This window comes from Lottia gigantea, assembly GCF_000327385.1.
Source record: "Lottia gigantea unplaced genomic scaffold LOTGIsca_20, whole genome shotgun sequence".
Lineage (NCBI taxonomy): Eukaryota > Metazoa > Mollusca > Gastropoda > Lottiidae > Lottia > Lottia gigantea.
In genome coordinates, this window is record NW_008708401.1 from 977,440 (window position 1) to 1,001,843 (window position 24,404).

At 31.4% G+C, this 24,404-nt stretch overlaps 2 protein-coding genes across 2 annotated transcripts; one reads left to right on the forward strand and one right to left on the reverse strand.

Moving 5' to 3' along the window:
* Positions 1–3,170: 3,170 nt before the first annotated feature.
* LOTGIDRAFT_214128 (hypothetical protein) lies at positions 3,171–14,204 on the reverse strand (the record flags this gene model as incomplete). Its single annotated transcript, XM_009053658.1, has 23 exons — positions 14,147–14,204; positions 13,228–13,369; positions 12,507–12,725; positions 11,754–11,879; positions 11,349–11,411; positions 10,931–11,008; positions 10,434–10,538; positions 10,014–10,100; positions 9,606–9,683; positions 9,277–9,343; positions 8,870–8,967; positions 8,511–8,562; positions 8,374–8,420; positions 7,373–7,429; positions 7,175–7,208; positions 6,882–6,945; positions 6,500–6,607; positions 6,172–6,298; positions 5,652–5,780; positions 5,350–5,487; positions 4,929–5,041; positions 3,537–3,685; positions 3,171–3,271 (listed from the first exon to the last, which is right to left on the reverse strand). Exons 2-23 carry the CDS (start codon positions 13,342–13,344, stop codon positions 3,171–3,173), a joined length of 2,157 nt encoding a protein of 718 aa, XP_009051906.1. The 5' UTR covers positions 13,345–13,369; positions 14,147–14,204.
* Positions 14,205–14,519: 315 nt separating this feature from the next.
* LOTGIDRAFT_159325 (hypothetical protein) lies at positions 14,520–22,109 on the forward strand (the record flags this gene model as incomplete). Its single annotated transcript, XM_009053659.1, has 13 exons — positions 14,520–14,647; positions 15,839–15,939; positions 16,389–16,508; positions 17,047–17,160; positions 17,656–17,714; positions 17,896–17,988; positions 18,383–18,456; positions 18,750–18,893; positions 19,775–19,877; positions 20,220–20,288; positions 20,691–20,890; positions 21,392–21,504; positions 21,841–22,109. The coding sequence occupies 13 exons, from the start codon at positions 14,520–14,522 to the stop codon at positions 22,107–22,109; spliced, it is 1,587 nt and encodes a 528-aa protein (XP_009051907.1).
* Positions 22,110–24,404: the final 2,295 nt, after the last annotated feature.

Here is a 24,404-nt window from a genome sequence, read left to right on the forward strand (position 1 = left end):
ACTGTCGGGAATTACGACAGTCTATACTTCAACGGTGAGACCCAAGATACATTCAGCAATCATCGGCAGTCCGCGTAAAGCTGAATCTGTCGAGGTAATAAATGGTAGATTTAGTTGTGCAATTGAAAAATGAAAAATGAAATGAATGGAGCTTTACGTCCTACTTTTCTGCACAAGTTGGACTAATGAAGATGGACAACGCCCTGCAAGGTGCAATGACTGTGACATTATCCTGCTCTTTTTCGATTTCCAAATGTCGAGGGATCATTGCACAGTCTATAGCACACGGGGCCTCGGTTTATTGTCCCATCCGAACGACTAGACGCTTTTTCTATGTCAGTTCCTCTTACCTGCATCACTGACAGGGGGAAATCAGGAATTGTAACGTTACAAATTTCGTACATAGATCGAAAAATAAAAGACTAGGATGAACTGTCCTCATAATGCACTACATGACATTAAAAGTTTTTTTTCCATTTAAGGGCGTTAAGCTCCGTTTGATTTTAGTTCAGAACAACAATATAGAAAGAATTTTATTTATTCATTTATAACAGGATTTCAGTGTAAATCTTTTACCAATTAACTTCAATCCTTAGTTATATAGCTTTACAATTAACTTTACTTTGTTTGTTAGACTGGTTTCATCTTCTTCCTGTATACAGAGTTCTATAGTGTATAAATCAATAATTAATAATATAGACATCGTGATAACGATCTGTTGGAAGCAGGTTTTTAGGTAAGAGGCGGAAAACAAGTAATGAACAACGGAACAAATATATCAGAAAAAAGGAAACGGATAATTGTCAAACGGAAGGATAAAACAAGATATTCAGATTAAAACCACAAACTTATCATTTCAGGATAAGTATCCTAGATTTCAGTGTCTTATTGGGCTTGCGAAGTGTGTGTTCTCATTTAACTTAGAGGCTCTAAATTTTTGCCCCATTTGAATGCAAGTCCCTCAGAGTAATAGAAACACCGTTAATGAAGCACGGAGCTCCACAGCTTCGAAAAACATCATCGAATTTGACTTAACATCCCAACATAGGATAAAAACTATAAGGGAGATATGGAATAAAATAAAATTAGAAAGACAATGGCAAAGCTGTTATGGGGGGTACTGAAAATGGGGAAATTACATACAATTTGACAAGGTTTTTAAATTTTTTTTCAAATTGTTTCAACCTATGAAGCTATTTCTCTATATATTTAAGGTCATTATGATCTAAAACTTTGTAAATAATCCTGAAATAAAGAGTTTTTCTGTGCCACACGATACCCGTCAATTAGTTAAAGGTATGCTACCTCTTAGGATGACTAAAAAATTGAAATGTTTCAACTTGGCCAAAATGAGTTTTTTTCATCAGTGGACATGCCTGTTGTTATAACTTTTCAACAGAATCCCTCTATAATCAAATAAATCTATTAAACTAAGTAATAATTCATTGATATAAGTAATTTATTTAGTTTAAAGGATATATCGTCTTATATAGAGATTCTACTCTTTAGTCATAGCACCTAGTAAGCCCAACTGATGAATATATACACTTATTGACCAATGACTTTAAATTTTAAGTTTTTTCTAGTTCATAGATTTGCCTCTACTTTCCTGTGAATAATTCATTTGAGGACAATTTCCCATGGGATAAGGCACAATAAAGCTAATTATTTATTGAAGGAATAGGTTCACCATATGTTGAAAGCCCTTGAATGCTGGTTTTTTTGTATAGTTTAAAGGCAAGCTCTGGTCTATTCCAAGATTCAAGACATCATCGGAAGCTGACAAATTAAATCTGGCTGTTTTATTTGATCTATTCGAGTAGATGAGTAATACATGAAATAATACTTTTGTTTCTTCTGAGCATTTAATGGAATTCATTCAGTTTTAAAACTACAATATTTTGATATATTCTTATGTTCATAATATAACAATGAAAAAAAATAGTAACTTCACATTAAAATACAACTAAAACACACAATGAACAAACAAAACATTAGGAGACAAAGAGATGTACGCCCACTACAGAAAATATAAGTTTTAGAAATATTACAATTACAAAATTTAGCCTTCGTCCCTACTGTAGTACTCATTTCTACACTTTAAAATCTGCGGCGTTTCTACGGGGAGCTATAGAGACAGTGGGGTGTGTGCTTCAAGTGCTAAAGTAATATCAATACCTTTAATTATCTATCTGTAATGGACCATTTCAAGACTGAATCAATTTCAATTCAATGACAACAATCAATCTTATTCATATAGAGTAATAAAGTAATGGCAAATATATCATCAAAACTGCTGAAGAAACTGTTCAGATCAATCAAGTCCCTCTCATAATAACATCAAAATACACCTCTAATTTTGCCAGTTCCATCAATTTCTTTTTTAGCAGGTAAATTACTCTTTCCAGATCTGACAAACTCTTCATTACAAATTCCGAAATTTTTTGTCGATATCTACTGCGCACTCCCAGTTTGAGAAGCTTCTTTTTTTAGGGTACAAAATCGGCGCAATATACACACAAATATACGGTATATCATACTGTTACAATTACAGAGGGCCAGTCCACACTATTCGTTCCAGATTAGAACCAATAGTAAAGATATTTAACAAATATATCACAGTGACGAAGAAATGATAAAATAGGATGATATTGTGCTGACAATCTTCTACTAAGACATAAAAAAACAAATATATCTTAACTATAAAAAAATCTGATTAATTAAAGGGAAATTGTCATCAAAATATAACAGTGTGTCTTGACTATACGGGTGAACTTTTGAATTGTAGGAAAACCAGGTGTCAGATTTTAATTCTGAAAAGGGATAAGAATAGCTTTAATTGAATTCTATCAGCTTGTGTAGCAAATACTTAGATGACTACTGTATATCCTTTTGAAATTGAATATTCTTTCTTTAAACTAGGCTCTTTAAGCCAGTAATATTTCCGGAGGAGCAATGGTGTGCGGTGTTTATTTGCAGTAATGAAATTGGTTATCATAATTTTTTCAGGGGTCTAATCCATTTTTTGGGGGTGCATTTCCCCTCTCCCCTTGTCTCCCTGTAGCTACGGTCTGCTTTAAACCAATCAGATTTCTTAAAACCAAACAGTTAGTATGTTGCTGACTACAAACGTCTGGACGGAATACAACACTATATCACAAGAAAGACGTCTACACAAAGCCAGTTCTAATTATTTTGTATAAAGAACTGACATTATTATTTTTAATGGCTGCTCGACATGAATTCACTACTTGTGTTTTATATTTACCAACTGAAAAGAGAAAAATAATCTTAAGTTAGATTAAGATAGATAGGATTAAATCAACACCAGGGCAAGGCGGTTGATGGCTACTCCAGAAAAGAGGATGGCCCAACTTTGCCATCACCCCAAATTTTTTTATCATTTAACATAGTGAAAGAACTGCATGTGAGCCTCCCTGGTCAATTCTGTGGCATCTACCAGACCCCTCTAAACTAATGATTATAGAAACAGCACAGAAATAATATGTATTTGATATATGAGTTATCTCCCTTACCCCGTAGTCTGCCTGCCTTCTGTATGATCTGATTGACTTGTTTTAAACATGTCACTAATTCTTGATGATTTGTACATCTTATTTTATAACCATTGATTAAATCTCTATTCAAATCATACAAATCCATATAACCTCTTCTCATACTTTTCCTATAATATAAAAATATCTAAATTAATACAACTCTATATAACCTCTTCTCATACTTTTCCTAAAATATAAAAAAATATCTCATTTAATATCACTCTATATCACCTCTTCTCATACTTTTCCTATAACATAGAAATATCTCAATTAATATAACTCTATATAACGTCTTCTCATACTTTTCCTATAATATAGAAATATCTCAATTAATATAACTCCATATAACCTCTTCTCATACTTTTCCTATAACATAGAAATATCTCAATTAATATAACTCTTTATAACCTCTTCTCATACTTTTCCTGTATTATAGAAATATCTCAATTAAAATAACTCTACATAACCTCTTCTCATACTTTTCCTAAAATATAGAAATATCTCAATTAATGTAACTTTATATAAACTCTTCTCATGCTTTTCCTATAATATAGAAATATCTCAATTAATATAACTCTATATAACGTCTTCTCATACTTTTCCTATAATATAGAAATATCTCAATTAATATAACTCTATATAACGTCTTCTCATACTTTTCCTACAATATAAAAATATCTCAATTAATGTAACTTTATATAAACTCTTCTCATGCTTTTCCTATAATATAGAAATATCTCAATTAATATAACTCTATATAACGTCTTCTCATACTTTTCCTATAATATAGAAATATCTCAATTAATATAACTCTATATAACGTCTTCTCATACTTTTCCTACAATATAAAAATATCTCAATTAATGTAACTTTATATAAACTCTTCTCATGCTTTTTCTATAATATAGAAATATCTCAATTAATATAACTCCATATAACCTCTTCTCATACTTTTCCTATAATATAGAAATATCTCAATTAAAATAACTCTACATAACCTCTTCTCATACTTTTCCTACAATATAAAAATATCTCAATTAATGTAACTTTATATAAACTCTTCTCATGCTTTTTCTATAATATAGAAATATCTCAATTAAAATAACTCTACATAACCTCTTCTCATACTTTTCCTATAATATAGAAATATCTCAATTAATATAACTCTATTTAACCTCTCCTCATACTTTTCCTGTATTATAGAAATATCTCAATTAAAATAACTCTACATAACCTCTTCTCATACTTTTCCTATAATATAGAAATATCTCAATTAATATAACTCTATATAACCTCTTCTCATACTTTTCCTGTATGGCTGTCGATTTGGCTTTAACATCACAAATTTTTCGATTTAAATTGTCTACTTACATATCTCCCATAATTCTCGAATCTTCTGCTCTGACCACCATACTACGTATAAGATTAGAATGGTCGGCCATTTCTGCTGTTAATTTCTGTCTGACTGAATGATAGTCATCAACCTGTAAAACAAAGTTTTTTACCTGCCATTACATCATTTGTTTACAACTGATACAGGACTGCTGTTTATTGTCCCATTAAAACAACTAAAAGCTTTTTCAATATCAGCCCTTCAAACCTGCAACCTCCAAACAAGGTTGAAAAATCCAAAGGTATTATCTCGACCTTCGCTAGACTTACACATTAGTGAGGAAGAATCTAACTCACTGAGCCACTGCAGCTCCATTTAAGAACAAATGTGGATATGAAATGTAGTCAAAAATATACAAATGTATCAAGCAATGTGATCATATAAGATATATAAGTTAACCTTGACAAGAACTTTCTCTAAAGTCTCCATCTCTGTAGGATATTCTACCAGTGACTGTAAATCTTCTATTTTCAGGAAATTAGCTACAGATTGTATAATATCACCAGCTAAATCCATATTATCAGTCTTAATACACATCTATAAATAGATCAAACAAAGCATGCGATAGAAGAAATTCTGTGAAGTAGTCAAGGTTATTTTGCCAACACAACATCTTTTTGTCAAACTGTCGATAAATTTTAATGTTTAAAGTATTTTAAAAACCACATAATGTTGAAAAATGTCAAATAAAAGTTACAAACCTGGCTATTTTGTTCCATCTGTATTATTAAAGGACCAGTACCACGTAATGACATAAAGGCAACTCTTAAATTTCCTTCACATTCTAAATCTTCCTGCATCAAGAAATTCTGATTGATCCATAATAAAACCTAAAATTGAAACCATGGACATGGTATGTATATGTATTAGTAAAGTAAGTGAACTGTGAAATCCTGGTTTACTTTATCATATAGTAACGTACATTGACCATTTTAATATGATAGGAGTTTTCCATACTAATATTTTTTACAGTTTCTTGCATGTCTTCATATTTACACAAAAATGCGTCATGAAAGTTTTCCATTTTGGTCTCATACACTAGGTTTACCTGCCAAGGAAACATGGTAGAGTTATATAATATTTTTGGACATGTTGGAACAGAAGTTAAGATATATATCAGTACGTGTATTTGGAAACACTTTACATATTTCTTTTATAATCAACTGAGAGACTCTACTCCTTAACTTGTCCTTATAAACCTTTCAAAATTTTAAATCTTACCCTTTGAACTCTATCATTTATTTGGAATGTAACTGAACTTTTAGGGTCAGGAATATTGGGATCAATCAGTGAATACATAGAAAACTTGGGTAACTGTCGTGTCAACTCAAAAACATGGAATTGGGTACTGAAAAAAACAAACAAATAGTAAGTCAAAAAACTTTTATGTGAATATTGTTATCTTAAATTAGTGAGATTTATATTGTGTGGAGTGAGATTTATATTGTGTGGATTATTCTAGAAAACTTAACTAAGATAGAATCCAGATTTTAGGAAAAATAGTTATATTATTGGTTAATAAAACTTAAATCAAAAATGGATTTCTTACCTGGTTTTAGAACCAACCATGGTTTTAATATGGAGATCAACTAAGGCATCTTTAGGTGGAATAATTGGTACTTTCAGATTAGCTGATAGGATAGAACTTACAGGATGTCTGAAAATATAATTCAATAAAAATTTCTCAAAAAAGGAGCTTTTACATTATGAAATATTTGCTAAAAACTAGTTATTTTCCAAAAATATAATCATTTTCAAAAATTAGAAAAGTCTTTGAGATAACCCACTTTAAAAAGACATCTTAACACTATGAAAGTTTTTTCGGAAACTCATTAGTGAGAATTGAAAGAATTAGAAAAAAACTTTCAAAGATGCCAAATGTAAATTAGAAATTTTGGGTCCAAACTTAACATCATACATACAATACTTACACTACATGACTTTCTCCTTCAAAAATACCTTCAGCAAATATCAGTACAGCTCTTATTACAGTTTCTACAAATACAACACAGTCTTATAAATATAATCTGTTTAATAACTCTTGTATGTTAGTTCTAGGTACATAGTCTTATAAGATTACCAATGCCTAATTGAACCAAATTAAAAACTCTAAAAGTCTATATTACAATGATAGCTGATAGAATTCAATACTTATTTTCATTATTTCTGAGTTATATACATATATACCAAACTCAAAATATTCTGTTTATCTTTATCTACTTACCATTTGATGTACTGATCAACAATTCTACATGAGCCTGAAATATTACAGATTCTACTATATATATCATATTATATTAATTAACATTTTCTGATTACCAGAAACTACTTATCCATAAAGAAATATATCTAACATACAGGAGAAAGTATTACATGGTGATAATCAAATTTAAGATTTAACATGTTAATGTTAATAACTTACAGGAGTTTTCTCATCACCAGAATTAACAGCTAGAGTTGTCTGTAATTGGGTATTAGCCTGAAATAAATCATAAATGAATACCATATATTTGTGAGTATAGTGCACAGTTATTCACCCCTTGAAGGGCTTGCCAAACTGGGGGTGCAGACAGGAACCGAGGACAGCTGACCTTACAGACAGGTACTACAACCTTTCTCTGCCATTTTTAATTAATTGCTTCATAATTTCACCTTTATCATAATCCTCTAAGTAAATTGAGAATGTAAAGACAGCAGTAGGATATAAAGACAGTGGTCATACTACGGGATATAAAGACAGTGGTCATACTACAGGATATAAAGACAGTGGTCATACTACAGGATATAAAGACAGTGGTCATACTAGAGGATATAAAGACAGTGGTCATACTACAGGATATAAAGACAGTGGTCATACTACGGGATATAAAGACAGTGGTCATACTACAGGATATAAAGACAGTGGTCATACTACAGGATATAAAGACAGTGGTCATACTACATGATATAAAGACAGTGGTCATACTACAGGATATAAAGGCAGTGGTTATACTACAGGATATAAAGACAGTGGTCATACTAGAGGATATAAAGACAGTGGTCATACTAGAGGATATAAAGACAGTGGTCATACTACAGGATATAAAGACAGTGGTCATACTACAGGATATAAAGACAGTGGTCATACTAGAGGATATAAAGACAGTGGTCATACTAGAGGATATAAAGACAGTGGTCATACTAGAGGATATAAAGACAGTGGTCATACTACAGGATATAAAGACAGTGGTCATACTACAGGATATAAAGACAGTGGTCATACTACAGGATATAAAGACAGTGGTCATACTAGAGGATATAAAGACAGTGGTCATACTACAGGATATAAAGACAGTGGTCATACTACAGGATATAAAGACAGTGGTCATACTACAGGATATAAAGGCAGTGGTTATACTACAGGATATAAAGTTCAATACTTACAGGTATAATACCCATCTGTGCTTTATCATATTCTCCTATCTGATTCCCTACTGTAGTAATAACAGCACCAGAACTAGCGACAGGGGTACTAGTAGAAGATCCAGCTTGGGGTAGACTAGCTACAGCATCAACACCACCTGATCCTAGCCTGATATTCTCTTCATAATTTTTCAACTCTAACATTAGATTCTGTACAAAAAAAATCATAACTCGGAATATATTTTACAATATTAGCTTAAGTAATAATGAATGTGACTTAAGTCTTGATAGTAACAGTTTCAACCAACTATCTCAAAATGAAGTGGACTGTTTTTGAATCATCCTCAGAATCATCCTCAGATGTGAAAAAATATCTTTGCTGAACTATAAAATTTTATTCAAATGAATAAATGAATTATGTCAATATATACTCTTTTACTATGCAAGATACAATAAACAAAAAGCGCCTTCCGTAACCACACTTTATTGATATTAGCTTTGCTGCAGATTGTTTTACCTGTTTCCTCTGACTAAGTTCCCTGATACTGTCTTGTTCTAGATTGGCGTCCATTAAATTACCAGACATATCAGGTGCTGCTGGATTATAACCTCGCACTTAAAATATATTTTATAGAATTTAGATAAGAAATATACTCTATAAATAGTGTGATTAAGTAGAAATTAAATCTCTGAATACCTTTTTTAGTATAGATATTTTAATACCAGGAAGATGAGGTATAAAATTAAAATACATTAAAAGCATTCAAGGTTTTTATGATTACATTGATCTACACCTGATTAAAACACTTTCAGTGACACATGTTTTGACCCACTTTGACTTTCTTTTCAGTGTAGTTCAACAAACAATACATGCACCACATTTTAAATGGTTATAGGAAAGTAAATGATAGAGAAAAAACATACCTTCTCCCTCAACAGAGACACAAATAAGTTGATCTGCTGATGCCATGGTATCCATTCTGTAATCTCCCTTTAAATATATAAAGTAATGAAAAACTCTTCAACACAAGACAATAATGGGAAGGGGAGGAGTCAATTCCTTTGATTTCATGGATTCCCATCAAAAAATATACATTAAAATATTTAGAATTTAATAATGAACAGGATCCAAATACAGGTTATTGAAATTATACAAATAGAATCTGCTGCCAATATACATAAACCTCAATCATTATAATGACTTGCAACATGTATGACAGTAAATCATTCAAATTTCAAATACCAACACCTACCTGTACAATACCAGCTACTGAATGATTAAAATTATCTTTAAATATAACTTCTCCTGATCTATCACTTCTAGCATCAATCTTAATAATAAAACAAATATGATCAAACATCAACTGACACAAGTTTTTTGATACATTCCACTTTTGTGGTTTGTTGCAGCTTTTGATTCTAAATCAGGGTCAGTTGATTGTTGTTGTCACATGTGCCTTTGGAAGTATCTCAAAGATTTTGAAAATTAACGTAGGTTTATATTGCTAGACTACAATTGTTCCGTAAAGTACCAATTTTCATTTATGACTCATATCAGAAAATGATTCTGTGTACATGACTATATGAAAAATGTTTTAAAGGGAAAAGTTTTAACATAAAACAATGATTTGATAGAAGAAAAAAGAAATAAAAGATTGTACCTTGCCGTTACTCCATCCTGTTATTAATTCTGGTACCCCATCAGCATCAAGATCAAAACTACTAATAGATACAGCTTGATTCTTAGACTGAAAATTTCAAAAATATTCAAATGTCAAAAATGTCGGTTAAAGAGAACATAGCATTAATAAGATATTTATCAAGTGTGTTATCATTTATAGTCTTCACTAGAATAACTAGCAGGCAATTCTTTTAGGCATCATTGATAAGCATTTTTCTGTTTTAAATTGTGATTGTAAAAACTTGACGAAACAAAATGCAAATGTTTCTGTTCATCTATAAAGCTAAAAGTCTTCAATTAGTTCAAAACTTTGTGCAAATAAATTCAACAATTTGGTAGATTTGAACCGGAAGAATTGCTCGGACAAACAAACAAACAATTCATACAAAGAATTACTTACCTTAATTCTCCAGAATCTTGCAGTTTTCTCGTAAACTCCAACAGTTCCATTAGCTAGTGAATAACCAAATTTATTATCACTCATAGAACATAGTGCCGTTATTGTCTGAAAACAGAAGATTCTATAACTATATGTTTAATGACATAAATATGAATATAGTTTTATGTTATACTTTTCTTGACCTGATTGGGTTAATGAAGACAGGAAATGCAGTGCACTATGACAGAAATTTCTTCAAAATTTGACAGCAGTATTGGCCTACTCCTTTTTCTATTTCTAACCTTCAAGGCATCTTTAACATGCGCAGTGTGTAGCCCATTGAGCCTCACTTTATTGTCTTATTCAACTACTCACTGCATCACTAACAGGGGGAAACTGGAAATATGACTATTAGTAAACAACAATATGATACTGTGTCATATTGGCAACCAAAAATACAGATTTCACCAAAAAGAATGAGATGTTCCTTAAAAGATCAATGTTTGAATTGAACTTACCTCTGTTTCAGTCATTTCTGCTATGATTTCGTCTTCTCTGAATACACGAATATCAAAATCTTCAGATCCAACTACTAACTAAAATAATCACACAATCATTCATTTAGAATGTGGTCCCATGTGAGAATGGTATATATAACCAATCAAATGCAGTGTTAGACACAATAATTCACCTAACTAGTAGTTATATGCACATCTGTCAAGGCCTCTTATTTGCTGTATTCGCAAGCATAAAATTCAATTAAATTGCAGCATCTCAAAATTCAGTGATTCAAAAAAAAGTACCCAAGGATGTCAAGGTATCAGACAAAGTTTTCAATAGATGTTTTAAAAATGTGATTATTCAGAATGCTAGATAATTCAATATAATAACTGTATTGATTTTACAGTGTGTTATTCACTAGTAATATACACTTACCTCATTTTGACCATTACCAGTAAAATCCATTAAAGTCAATGAAGACACATTGTCACCTGTTACCTACAGAAAACCAATAAAATCTTTAAGACATTACATGAATAACTACAGATATGTATACAACTTGTTTTAAAATGGTCTTTTTCAGATACAGGTGAGAATGAAATTCAAAGGAAATAATTCAGAATATAGGCATTTATCAATATTTCAAAAAGCTGAATTTAGCTCTATACAATTCCAGAATAAAATTTTGATCTAAATCTTTAAGTATTCAGAATACCTTGTGCCAGTGCCTTCTGATTAATAGTAACTTGTTAACTTTCAACCCCTCTTATTCACATTGAAAATTCAATGTCATTTTGACTCAGACCACAAAAACTAAGTTAAATATCAATATATGCTTACAGTCCAGAAAGCATCATTGCCAGCAGAATCAAATCCTTGTATAGAACAATTACCACCAACTACTGCTAATAAAGGATCCAGTGAACCTAATTTACCCAATACTATAGCATTAGATCCATCAGGAGTCTGAAAATAATACATCATACAACATAGTAACATATATCTCCCATAATTTGATATGGTTTAGTCTTGGATATAAATAAGAACCTCAGATTAGTCAAAACAAAAAGACATATTCTTATCTCCAGTAATTAAATTCTTCTTCGTGCATCACTGTATTCCAGAAGAAAATTTTCCACGGGGTATTTTAAAGGGGTTTTAGAGGCCTGAGAACACCTGTTGTCACAATGAGGCGGAGTTTGTCAACTAGACACACCTTTGATCCACACAGCATATGTTTGTTTCATAAATTTATCCTCCTCTGGCCTCTGGGGAAAATGTTCAAATAAAATAGCCCTGTAATATTCTTGGATTAGCAACGCTATTATTAAAGGAAAACTTTCTCTCTTAGGGAAACTATGAAATTCTCAAACTTGGCCAATAAGAGTAAATATTAGAGGAGAGGACTCACACGGTGTCACAACTTAACAATAGAATCCCTGTATATTCATTATAGGAAGTATTCCAGTCAGGTTTTATAAAAACTCATATCAAGCATGGTTTTGCAGTAGGCAAAGTTAGTAACAAGGCATAGCAGACTAATCAATATACAGCTTAAAAAAAACAGTTACAAATAGAGAAACTATGACTTACATCTTTATAAAAGAGATCAGAGTTATTGTCCACATCATAAGCTAGTAAATTAGTCTGAGTACCAATAACTAATGTATCTTTCTGAGTACCAGCTACCAATCTACCTGATTCTACTGCTGTAACTTGTTGGTTGATATTCAATAGACTAATATCTCCTTCACCACCACTCATACGACCTTCAGACTGCAGTCTTCTCTTATGGGGATTATGTATCAAGACCTTCAAAAATAGAAAATAAATTCTCTTACTGATACCTTCTTGTTTTCAGATTCTATATTATGTTTCTTTCAATAATTATGTAAAAAATTTTGAATAAAAACACAAGATATATGGATATACATTACTACTTCTGAATTTTGTACATATCACGTTTTGAAACACATACAGATAACGTTAACAAGTAAAATTTATCCATATAACTTGTGTTTTTGCAGTTGACATTCCTCCTTCTATATGTCTTATAAATATTATAAATAAAATCATTGTTTGACAAATATAAAATGGAAATATTTTTGAGCTCTTCCCTAATACTTAAAGCACTTTTCACAAGCAAGCAAAAGCACCTTCATATCCAGTCTTTTGGAACAGTAATTTGAAGGAATCTATTGCACAAATATGTGTGCACCTGCATCTGAATAATTTCAACTTCGCAAAGTTTTCTATGTTTTGATGGCTTAGGAACATCTTTTCAAGTTTTACAATTAATAATCATGCGTTTCACCTTTCCAGCTGAAGTAGCACAAGCTAGTGAAGTATGAATTCCATCATATTTACCAACTGCCACCATCTGAGGGTTGACTTTATGATTTAATTTCAAAGTAAAGATTGGCACCAACATCTTTATAGTTTATCACAGACAATATCTGAAAAATAAATTACAATCTTAAAAATCATAACTGTCAGCTAATGCATTATTAATATTTCTCACAACTGTTATCATAAACATAAGTAACTGACGTTGTGTAGGACTAGGCGTAAACAATTTGGCCTACAGATAGACTATACTAAAACTTATTTCACATAGACTAAGATACAGGGTTCAATTTAAGTTTAAGCCGTATCACATCACAGTTAGCAAGTCAAAATATCCCCTGTTGCAATCCAAATATTTCCTATGATGATTAGCCAAAATTAAAATTTATAATGACGATCTGCGATTTAAATAAAATTGTAAATTTCTCATCAGAATTATCTATTTTAGTAATATTAGGCAACTGTCTCTATAGTTAAAAGGAATTAACATCATCTGCAAGTCTGCAACTGAAATATTTGCTAGCGAGTTTTTGTGAAATGTGGATCACAATCACCTTGATCAGCAAAAACTAAGCATGTTTGATTCTAATCACTTTTCAATCCAAATTGAACCCTGCTTAGATAGTCTAAATCTTGAATAGATTTCAAGGCAAGACATCTGTTTACTGGTCTTCTAAATGAAATTTTTAAGAATATCTAACTATCATCAATTTTGGGTTACATTTTTGACAGGGCTGGAAGTTATTCTGCCATCAGTAGCCTACACTTGTCAAAATCATCAAATCAGTTTTTGATTGTGAAAGTGAAGTGTAAAGTTTTTCAGATGCTTTTCATAATCTCCAAATAGAGAAAGTGCAAGGTGACATAGATAAGTTGGATTAGGATACCATAAAGAAAGCAGTGGGAGACTTTGTTAAATAATGTTTTTTTATAACGACATTTTATAACAGGATCATCATCTCCAATGAAAACATTTAGACGGAAGTTAATCCAGCACTTAAGTCATTTGTAGAACAATTGTCCAGTCTTGTTTTCAACGAACAGTAAAAAAATAATCTTGTGAGAAAAAATTTCAAAGAATGCACCTGTAAGACATTGTAAATTACGAAAATATAATGTTTATCTGCATTGTTGTATATTCATAATCAATTATTTAACATCAATATTTTTTTATAAAATTTTGAAGGACTGGATAATCGAACCATAACTGCGGACTGACAACATGGTTTCCTTCTTACGTTGATTTTTTTTTATTTTATTATGAGGAATGGAATAAGAGTTGTACAACAAGTTTGTTTATGTCCTTTTAAGTTTTTCCATAAAATAAGACTAATGTGGCTGAAATCTAAATTAACGAGTTCCATTAATGCATTTGGTTCTCTTAGTAGGTGAGTTAAACAGCGTATTCATTACCCCCACCCCCATCACTTCTAACTTTTGGCTAAGACTAAAACCCTTGGTCGTCTTGGCCACGTCCAATATTATGACACCAAGGCTTACGACTAAAGTTTTGAAATTAGGCTAATAGCTGAAGTTATGAAGTCTGTTGCTTAAGGAGGGTTACACTTAATCATGTTTTGAGTTTAAATCCATATGATATTTTACTTAATTTTAGGCTATCAATGTCATATGAATGAATCGTATTTAGCCATTTCCCTGCATATCGATAATACTGACATTACCACCACTGGTATTCATAGTATCAAGGTTATTACATAACTATTACAACAGAAAATGACCACAAGTTTTGTTTTTATTATGGTATTATGGTATAAAGTTTATCTGTAAAAAATAAGGTCTCCTGAAAGATTTTTGCTCCATGCCTGCCCCTAAAATTTCCATATTTGTCTCTCTGAAATAAATGCAATAAGTTTATGATGTAAAACTGAAGATATCATTAAGTAATGACCTTCGATGGACGACAGGGCATCCGCTACTGGTTAATGGGTCTTGTAGAACTACTTCCATGATTGAATTGTTTATTGGATTAGTTAACATTATAAGATTATGAGATTTGCCTCCTATGGTATTTATTATGTAATATATAATGATATTGAGTAGCAGATGTATCTGTTATGTTTATGATCAGTTATTTAGTTACAGACCAGATTTATGTGCTGATCTAACGGTTTTTTCTTTGATGAAACTGATTTGTGTGTCAGGACAAGGTTTACAAGATGGGAATAAATTATTTTGTGATTGCTCTTTTTATGGTTCTTGAATAGACTTCAATATGTTTGCATTAGTAAAAAGTCAATACAGATATTGCTGATGACTTGAGAATTTAAATTTTTTGTAGTTTCATTATTATTAGATTCATGTCTGATTTAGGGGAACTATCTCTTTTGTAAGTTACATTTTTGTGATCGAGGACCTACAACTTTAGAACAACAATTTTTATGGATATAAATTTCTGATTAAACACAACGTTTCAATAACTGCCAACTGTACTATGGATATAAGATATTCATCCTGGTTTGAAAATGGAGTGAACTTTCCACGAATAAAATCTGAGTAAGCTATTCTGTGTAAATATGATTATAAATGGTTAGGTTAACTTTATAACCATCTATTTTAAGATCAAGAAAAGTAATTGTTGCTGTATTATTATTATTGATATTAGTCTACTATCTGGGTGCTAGTTTATTTGGTCATGGTGGTACTACTAAACGACCAAACTGTAAGTAATACATGAACAGTAATTTATTTGATTTGACAGGTGGATTATTTCTGATTTATTCCATATAAGGATCTTTTTTTGTTAAATCTTTTGAGATTCTGTAGAATAATCTATCAGATCACAACTGAGGAATTGCTGTTGTTCAATTTTCCTGATGGATATATTATGTGTAAATTTCATTGATGACAAAAGGGACATGTGTTCTTTCCCCCATTCTGTTAAACATGATTCACTTTACCAATATATCTACCATATCCACACTCATGTCATATGATTCACTATGAAATGATCATAATACATAAATAATAATCCCAATTTGGCTTTTCAAACTGGAGGTTTGCTTTATAGACAGTGACTTCAAATTTCAAGGTTCTCAAGTCAATATTGAAAGTGCTCCATTTCATATTTGATAGCTGATGGTCTAAGTTATTTATTACTGTATGTTTCAGTGTCTAATGGATGTCTGGATGAAAAAGTTCAAACATTCTTTAAACAATCACTAAATTATGATGCATTTATTAACCATAATCCTTTAGAAGAAGATGAAAAACCCTACCCAGCTTATACAGGTTAGTTTGTTTTTTTATGCCCGACATAGCTGATCAACACTTGCAATTTTCGTTCTTAGCAAAAAGGATTTATGACATGTGATTTTGAAGGGTATGCCTATTCATTTATAATTAGTGATTAGAGTGGTTGAACAAAATGGTTACTTTCCAACAATCGGCACTGGGTTAAAATAAGTAAAGTATTATTCAGTTACAGTATGCATTTATAGATTTAGAAATAAAAACTCTGTTGGTGCAATTGTGTTTTAAGATCTGATAATTCTGATAAAACCTCTTCTTGAATGATAACATATTGATGCCCCTATTCAATGTTTTTAACAATAATTGTAGATTAGTAAAAACTTGTGAAAATGACTTGACTTGAAAATGTATAAAAGAACCTTGGATGGATACCATGCATTCACCTGATAAATGTGTTGCATTTCTGCCTTGTGATAGCAAATCTTACAACCTGAACCCTGTTATATTTGTAAATGCTGTAGGCTTCTTTAAGAAAGGGAAGGCATTGAATTTAGTTAAACAATCATATTTTTTACAGGAAATGGTCACCTAGCTGCTGCCTTTGGTACAGAAAATGGTTTGTTTATACGACTCAATAGAGCTTTAGCTCTTCCTGTCAACTTCTATCCTGTAGTTAATATGAATATAGATCGTAAAGATACAAAAGGCAAGTAGATTATTCAAACTTAGAGATTCTGATGCCAGAGCTAGTGCCAGAGTTAGCTTTTGCCTCCTTCATGTATCATATGAAAAGTGTTTAAGCACTAGTAGGCACAGAGCTGTTTTACCCTTCAAATAGTGATCTAGGTTCCATCCCAGCATTTACTGGAGAAGGTCTTGCAAAATAAGTGGTTGTGTTCTCCAATTTTGGTTACAGCAGGCTATAGTTGACATTCTCACCTTTAGATTTATTACCTGTTAATTAACCTGATGAGATAAAAAAATAAATCTTGGAAAATTTGCATTGCTAAAATTCACGAACCAATAATCAAGTGAAAAAAACAGATCTAGAGAACCTCATTTTTACCTAGTATGAAAATATTTCTAAAATGTACACTGACTGGTACATTCATATTTTGTGCTGCTTTATGTCAGAAAATATTTTTATGGTTTTTTTTATATGATAAATGTTTTTGTATTATTGTAGAGTCTTTTGTATTAGATATAAAATCAGGAATAGTCCATAAATTCCAGTCTTTTAAACAGGTTAGTGAAACTTTTTTTATGTAGAAATATCCCCTACAGTGACATTTCTATCGGGGTGGGGTATCTTTCTTGACTTATAGGCCTTTTTACTGTCTGAATCACAACTTTTGCTATCTTTTAAAGTTTACTATGATTAAATTAACTTGGGCTAGTCCTAATTCAGTATCATTCTGTGTTTTAGTCATGGCATTGTGTACAAGTAGAGTCATCATTATATGCCCATAGATCTCGACCATCAGTTTTAGTACAAGATATTAGTATTAGTAACCCTACTGTAAGTATATCATATTTATTCAAAATTCCTTACAATTTACTTTGTTGGTATTTTGCGAGTATTTCCCATTTCACGTGATCAATGAAAAATGCATGTTAGATTATCTTAAATTATTTTAGACCTTAGTGAGATTTGATAAAGATGTGAATCCTCAATATGAAACCACTACAATTTAATTGTAAAAAAAAAGAAGTTTTGGACCATTTTCAATCAATATTTTCTTGTTATAACTTACATTGTATTGCACACCTTTATGCACTGTCAAATTAAATTAACATGTAGTACATGAAATCCACTGCAATTCTCTCATGTTCTTGAGTCCCTTACTTTGCTAAGGGAGGTTTTTGTGCCCAAATTAGAACATAAATTGTAACTTTATGATATATATATATAGGGAGATCCAGTCACTGTAGATTTTGATCAGATTGGAGCCTCTGGTTGGACTGGTGCCCAGACTAAAACATTACAGTAAGTCGGTTTATTTTATCTTCAATGGAAGAGTCATAGATTTAAAGGCAAAAATAGGCAGACTTCTGCTTCTAAATATTTTTATCAGTGGCAGATGCAGATTTGGTATACTTTTTTTGTAAGAATTTTAGTTAAACAATTATTGGATGTTGAAAGCCATCATGTATGTCAATTATATAAAAAAATAAACTACTTGTGATGTATTGAGCACTATTTTAACATTGTTATTTTATATATTAATTGTCAATATACTGTATTTGATGTTTTAATTGGGTATATATATGTAATTATAGACTAAGGAATGGTAATGAGGGAGTATATAACTATAGACTATCAACTGGTATTGTCTTGGTACCTGACCATCCTGATTTAGTAGTCGGTGCTGCTATAGCTACTAGAGTCATTACCGATACAACATTAGTTATTAAACCTAATAGGTAAGTAATACAGTACTAGTTATTAAACCTAATGGGTAATCAATACCACACTAGTTATTAAAACTAATAGGTCAACAATACAACACTAGTTATTAAACCTAATAGGTAATCAATACAACACTAGTTATTAAACCTAGTAGGTAATCAATACAACACTAGTTATTAAACCTAATAGGTAATCAATACAGCACTGGTTATTAAACCTAATGTGTAAACAATACAACACTAGTTATTAAACCTAGTAGGTAATCAATACAACACTAGTTATTAAACCTAATGTGTAATCAATACAACACTAGTTATTAAACCTAATAGGTAATCAATACAACACTAGTTATTAAACCTAATAGGTAATCAATACAACACTAGTTATTAAACCTAATATGTAATTAATACAACACTAGTTATTAAGCCTAATAGGTAATCAGATGGGATACGGTCTGATTTTCCACTTTTGTTTCTATATTTTGCCTGTATCACTTTTTGCTATGAATATCACACATAAATACTGTTTAATGAGTGATAGCGTAATAGAATTCAAGCCAAATAAAAATGAAAAGTGTTTCTATCAACCCAGTAAACGTCTTAAAGTGTCCTTACCCCATTGTGATTACCAGTTGTGTATGGTTGTGAATAATGAAAGTGGTCATGAGTTCATAACACAACACAGTTGCATGGGATTTGCGTTTGAAACTTATAAATGCTAATTTTATTCGCAATCATATGCAACTCATGATTGCTATGGTGCTAGGGCATTATTGGCATTCACACAAAAAAAATAAACATTTCTGATGTCATGCTTGGTTCTTTTGAGACTTGGTCGAGAGTCAACTTTCACTTCCATCATAAAATGTACATGATTCAATTCCTTTTTTTTTCAGCAAACACAAACAACATATAGTTACTGTAGTACATTATACTAAAGGCATGACAAAAGCTGAAGCTGAATCAAATATTCCTGAACTAACCAAAAAAGTAAAGAAGGTTAGTATTTATTATACGGTGGATTGAAACAACAATGTCAGACTTCATTCTGTAAGACTGTTCTTTATATGACATCGTTTCATATAGAATATACATGTGAGTACTGTATGAATACATAATCCAGTGAATAGTCTACCGTAGTCTCTGTAATATAATTATATCATATAGAAATAGAAATATAATAATTGATATTATTTTTTGATTTGATGTTCTGAAGAATTACATACAGTATTTAGAAAAGAGAAAAATCAGGAGGAGGAAAATTTAGTTTACACTATCAGTGCTTGATTTTGATGCATGTTGATATATGTTCATGTTAATGTTTTAAAAATTTTGCTGTAGGATATGGAAGAAGTTATGAATATTAATGAGAAATTACTTCTAAGAGAACATGTTAAAGTTTGGGAACAGGTAAGTTAATGATTTTTATTTGTTTTATGTCAAATTTGAAACAACAAGGTCACATTTCACACAAACAATCCAAGATAAGAATTTGTATTAGAAGTATATGATTGAGTTAAGTTTTTAAACAGAGTCTGGTCTCTACCTGTCAAATATTCTAACAATCATGTGAATAGTAATGAGGTAGAAAATAGCTGAAAACACTCAAATCTGTTGTAAACTTATTGAGAAATGAATTCAGGTGCCTTATTCTTTAAAAATTTGCAAAGATAAAATCCAAAATTTGAAAAATATATTGACCAATCAGATGATTGGAACACTAAAATCAGGTTTTAGTATCATTGACAAAATTTCCCTTATTGTACACCATATGGTGTTGTCCTCTTTTAATATGTGATTTTTACATTGTAGCTGTGGAAAACAGGATTTAGTATCAGTGATTCAAAAGCTCAGAAAGCTATCAATGGTGGCAAAATTAATACTACTATATATTATGTACTATGTAATGTCCCAGCTCCACTTCATGAAATAACTACAACTAAACAACAAAGAAATGAAATATTAAAAGTTTTATATTATCCTGATACTTGTTATGCTGGCCATTCTACATTGTAAGTACATGTCTACATAAAGGCTAGAACAGTTTTAAAATAAACCACAATAAGGGTGGTTATCGAAACAATTACTTTATGGCAGGCTTTATATTCTTAATTCTGTATTTTATTTTCACAAGTCATTGCAGAAATAGTTTCTCAATTGCATTTGAGGACTGGCTGTAGCGCAGTCAGCTAGAGAGTTGGAATCTTTTCATTACCTCATATTCTTGGTTATGTCAAACAAATGTTAGCCAAGGGTACTAATCTCGGTTAGAGATGTTAAATTGTGGTGATCTTGATTAAGTCAACTTTCTTCATTATTCCATTTGACATAGCTGTAAATGGGTACAGATAAGTAGATCTATGACAATAGGTTTGGCCAAGGACCATTTGGCTTAGTTGTTATCCTTGTAACAATTGTTGTCCCCCTCTTTGATAGTTTTAAAACTTCTAGAATAACATTGTGACTGGGTTCTCATGGTTCACATAGTTATTTTAATTTTTTATATTTCCCAGACAAGCTGAGACATTATGGATGGACGTAGTAGATGAAGATCATATAGCTAGAGTCGTTACAACATGGATGATAACCTTAGAAAAACAGGGTTGTTCAGGAATTGTGCAATCAGGTAAGGCAATCAGATTTGAACTATCTGTATCTCTTTTCAGAACTAAAATCTGGCATTCAGTTAACGTGTTATTCAACAAAAAAGGTATCCTTAAGATCCAATCTGTCGGTATGTCCATTACATTACAGCCTGTGATGATATGCTTATTGATATGAAAGTGAGAACAATCATAATGTCTTAAGTTGCAAAAGAATTGAAAGTTGATACAATTGAGCTCTATCAGCTGGAAAATGAAATAATTTGACTTTATAGTTCAAATTGTTGTGCTATTTTATGGCCTTTGCTATTTTTTGATTATGATTTTAGTTTGAAATATTTGACTATTTGATATTCAAGGTGCAGAAGGTGTTTTACAAGCAATGGTATTAAGTTTTGGTGCCCTGGAATTTAAAAATCAACATTTAGAATTAAAACGACATCCTAAAGAACTACATCGAGATATATTTTTCCATCGTATTAATTATGGTAATAATACCCATGTAAATATATCAGTAATAGTTGGAGAAGATAATAAAGCCAATCTATATGTATCATTAGATAGAAATGATAAACCTTACTATGCCTGTGATGCTGGTTGTGTGGATGCTCCCATTCAATTGAGGTAAGTCAAAATATCAATAGCTATATGTGAGCAAAGATATTTATCCAGTTCCGATTCTAGACATAACTCAATAAATCTAAACATCGCCACTTTGATTTAAATGTTGTCACATGAATTTTACCATTTATTCATAAATTATCACTAGATGATAGACATTGCCATATTGATATAGACATAGCCTTGAGTCATACTTTGATATAGACATAGTCTTGAGTCATACTTTGATATAGACATAGCCTTGAGTCATACTTTGATATAGACATAGCCTTGATATAGACATAGCCTTGAGTCATACTTTGATATAGACATAGCCACTTTAATATAGACATAGCCTTGAGTCATACTTTGATATAGACATAGCCTTGAGTCATACTTTGATATAGACATAGCCACTTTAATATAGACATAGCCTTGAGTCATACTTTGATATAGACATTGCCATTTTGATATAGACATTGCCATTTTGATATAGACATTGCCATTTTGATATAGACATAGCCACTTTAATATAGACATTGCCATTTTAATATAGACATAGTCTGATTCATACTTTTCTATAGACAGAGCCACTTTGCCGAAGACATAGCGTTAAGACATATTTTGATACAAACATAGCCACTTTGATATAGTCAAAGCCTTGAGACATACTTTAATATAGACATAGCCAATTTAATATAGACATAGCCACTTTAATATAGGAATAGCTTTTTTAAATATATACATGGCCACTTTGATATCCACATAGCCACTTTGATATAGACATAGCCATTTTGATATAGACATAACCATTTTAATATAGACATAACCATTTTAATACAGGCATAGCCTTGAGGCATACTTTAATATAGACATAGAAACTTTAGTATAGGCATAGCCAATTTAATATAGACATAGCCACTTTAATATAGGCATAGCTTTTTTAAATATAGACATGGCCACTTTGATATCGACATTGCCACTTTGATATAGACATAACCACTTTAATCTAGGCATAGCCTTGAGGCATACTTTAATATAAACATAGCTACATTAATATAGAAATTGCCACTTTAATATTATACAGAGCCACTTTAATATAGGCATAGCATTTTTAGATATAGACATGGCCACTTTGATATCGACATTGCCACTTTGATATAGACATAACCACTTTAATATAGGCATAGCCTTGAGGCATACTTTGATATAGACATAGCTACATTAATATAGAAATTGCCACTTTAATATATACAGAGCCGCTTTAATAGCTTTTTAAGATATAGACATAGCCACTTTAATATAGACATAGCCATTTTGATATAGACATAGATACTTTAATATAGACATAGCCACTTTAATATAGACATAGTCACTTTAATATAGACATAGCCACTTTGATATAGGCATAGCCACTTTAATATATACAGAGCCACTTTAATATAGGCATAGCTTTTTTAGATATAGACATAGCCACTTTAATATAGACATAGCCACTTTGATATAGGCATAGCCACTTTAATATAGACATATCCACTTTAATATAGACATTGCCATTTTAATATAGACATAGCCACTTTATTATAGACATAGCCACTTTAATATAGACATAACCACTTTAATATAGACATATCCACTTTAATATAGACATATTCACTTAGATATAGACTTAACCACGTTGAGACATTACCTTGACATATTTTGACAAAGACATAGCCACTGTACTGTTTGATGACGTCATTGATTGCAAAACATACTTGTACCACATATCCTTCACAATTAGTGATGTCATCAAACACTTAGTTTAAATAGTGGAATTGCAGGAACCTCAGATGTCTGATTGAAAATTGGAATGGTGTCCCCAATGCACATAAAAAAATTTAGAAAACCTCTTTACATTCCCTTTAATATACATTGCAACCATAGTAGATATTGCCACTTTAACCTAGTCTTGGTTTCTTGGTAGGTAGGTAGGTAGATGTTAACGTTCGCTTCCAGCGGATGCTGATATCGCAAACTAGGTAGTTGTTGGTAGTCGTAGTAGTTGGTAGTTGGATTGGATCAAATTGGATGATTCGGTGTTGTTGGTTTGGTTGTTGATTCTTCGTTAGATCTGGTCGGGTTGAATGACATGGCGGTGAAACTCGGCCCTGGATGGTGTGGCGTGAGTTACTCGGTCTCCTTCATTCTTCCAAACTCGTTCTGATCATGGTATTTCTTGTTGATTGGTAGTCGAATGGTAGTCGTTGGTTTGGTTTGGTTTCTTGAGACCTTGACCCCTTATGTACCTGGTGTGTATCTTTGGATGATGATAATGACCTGA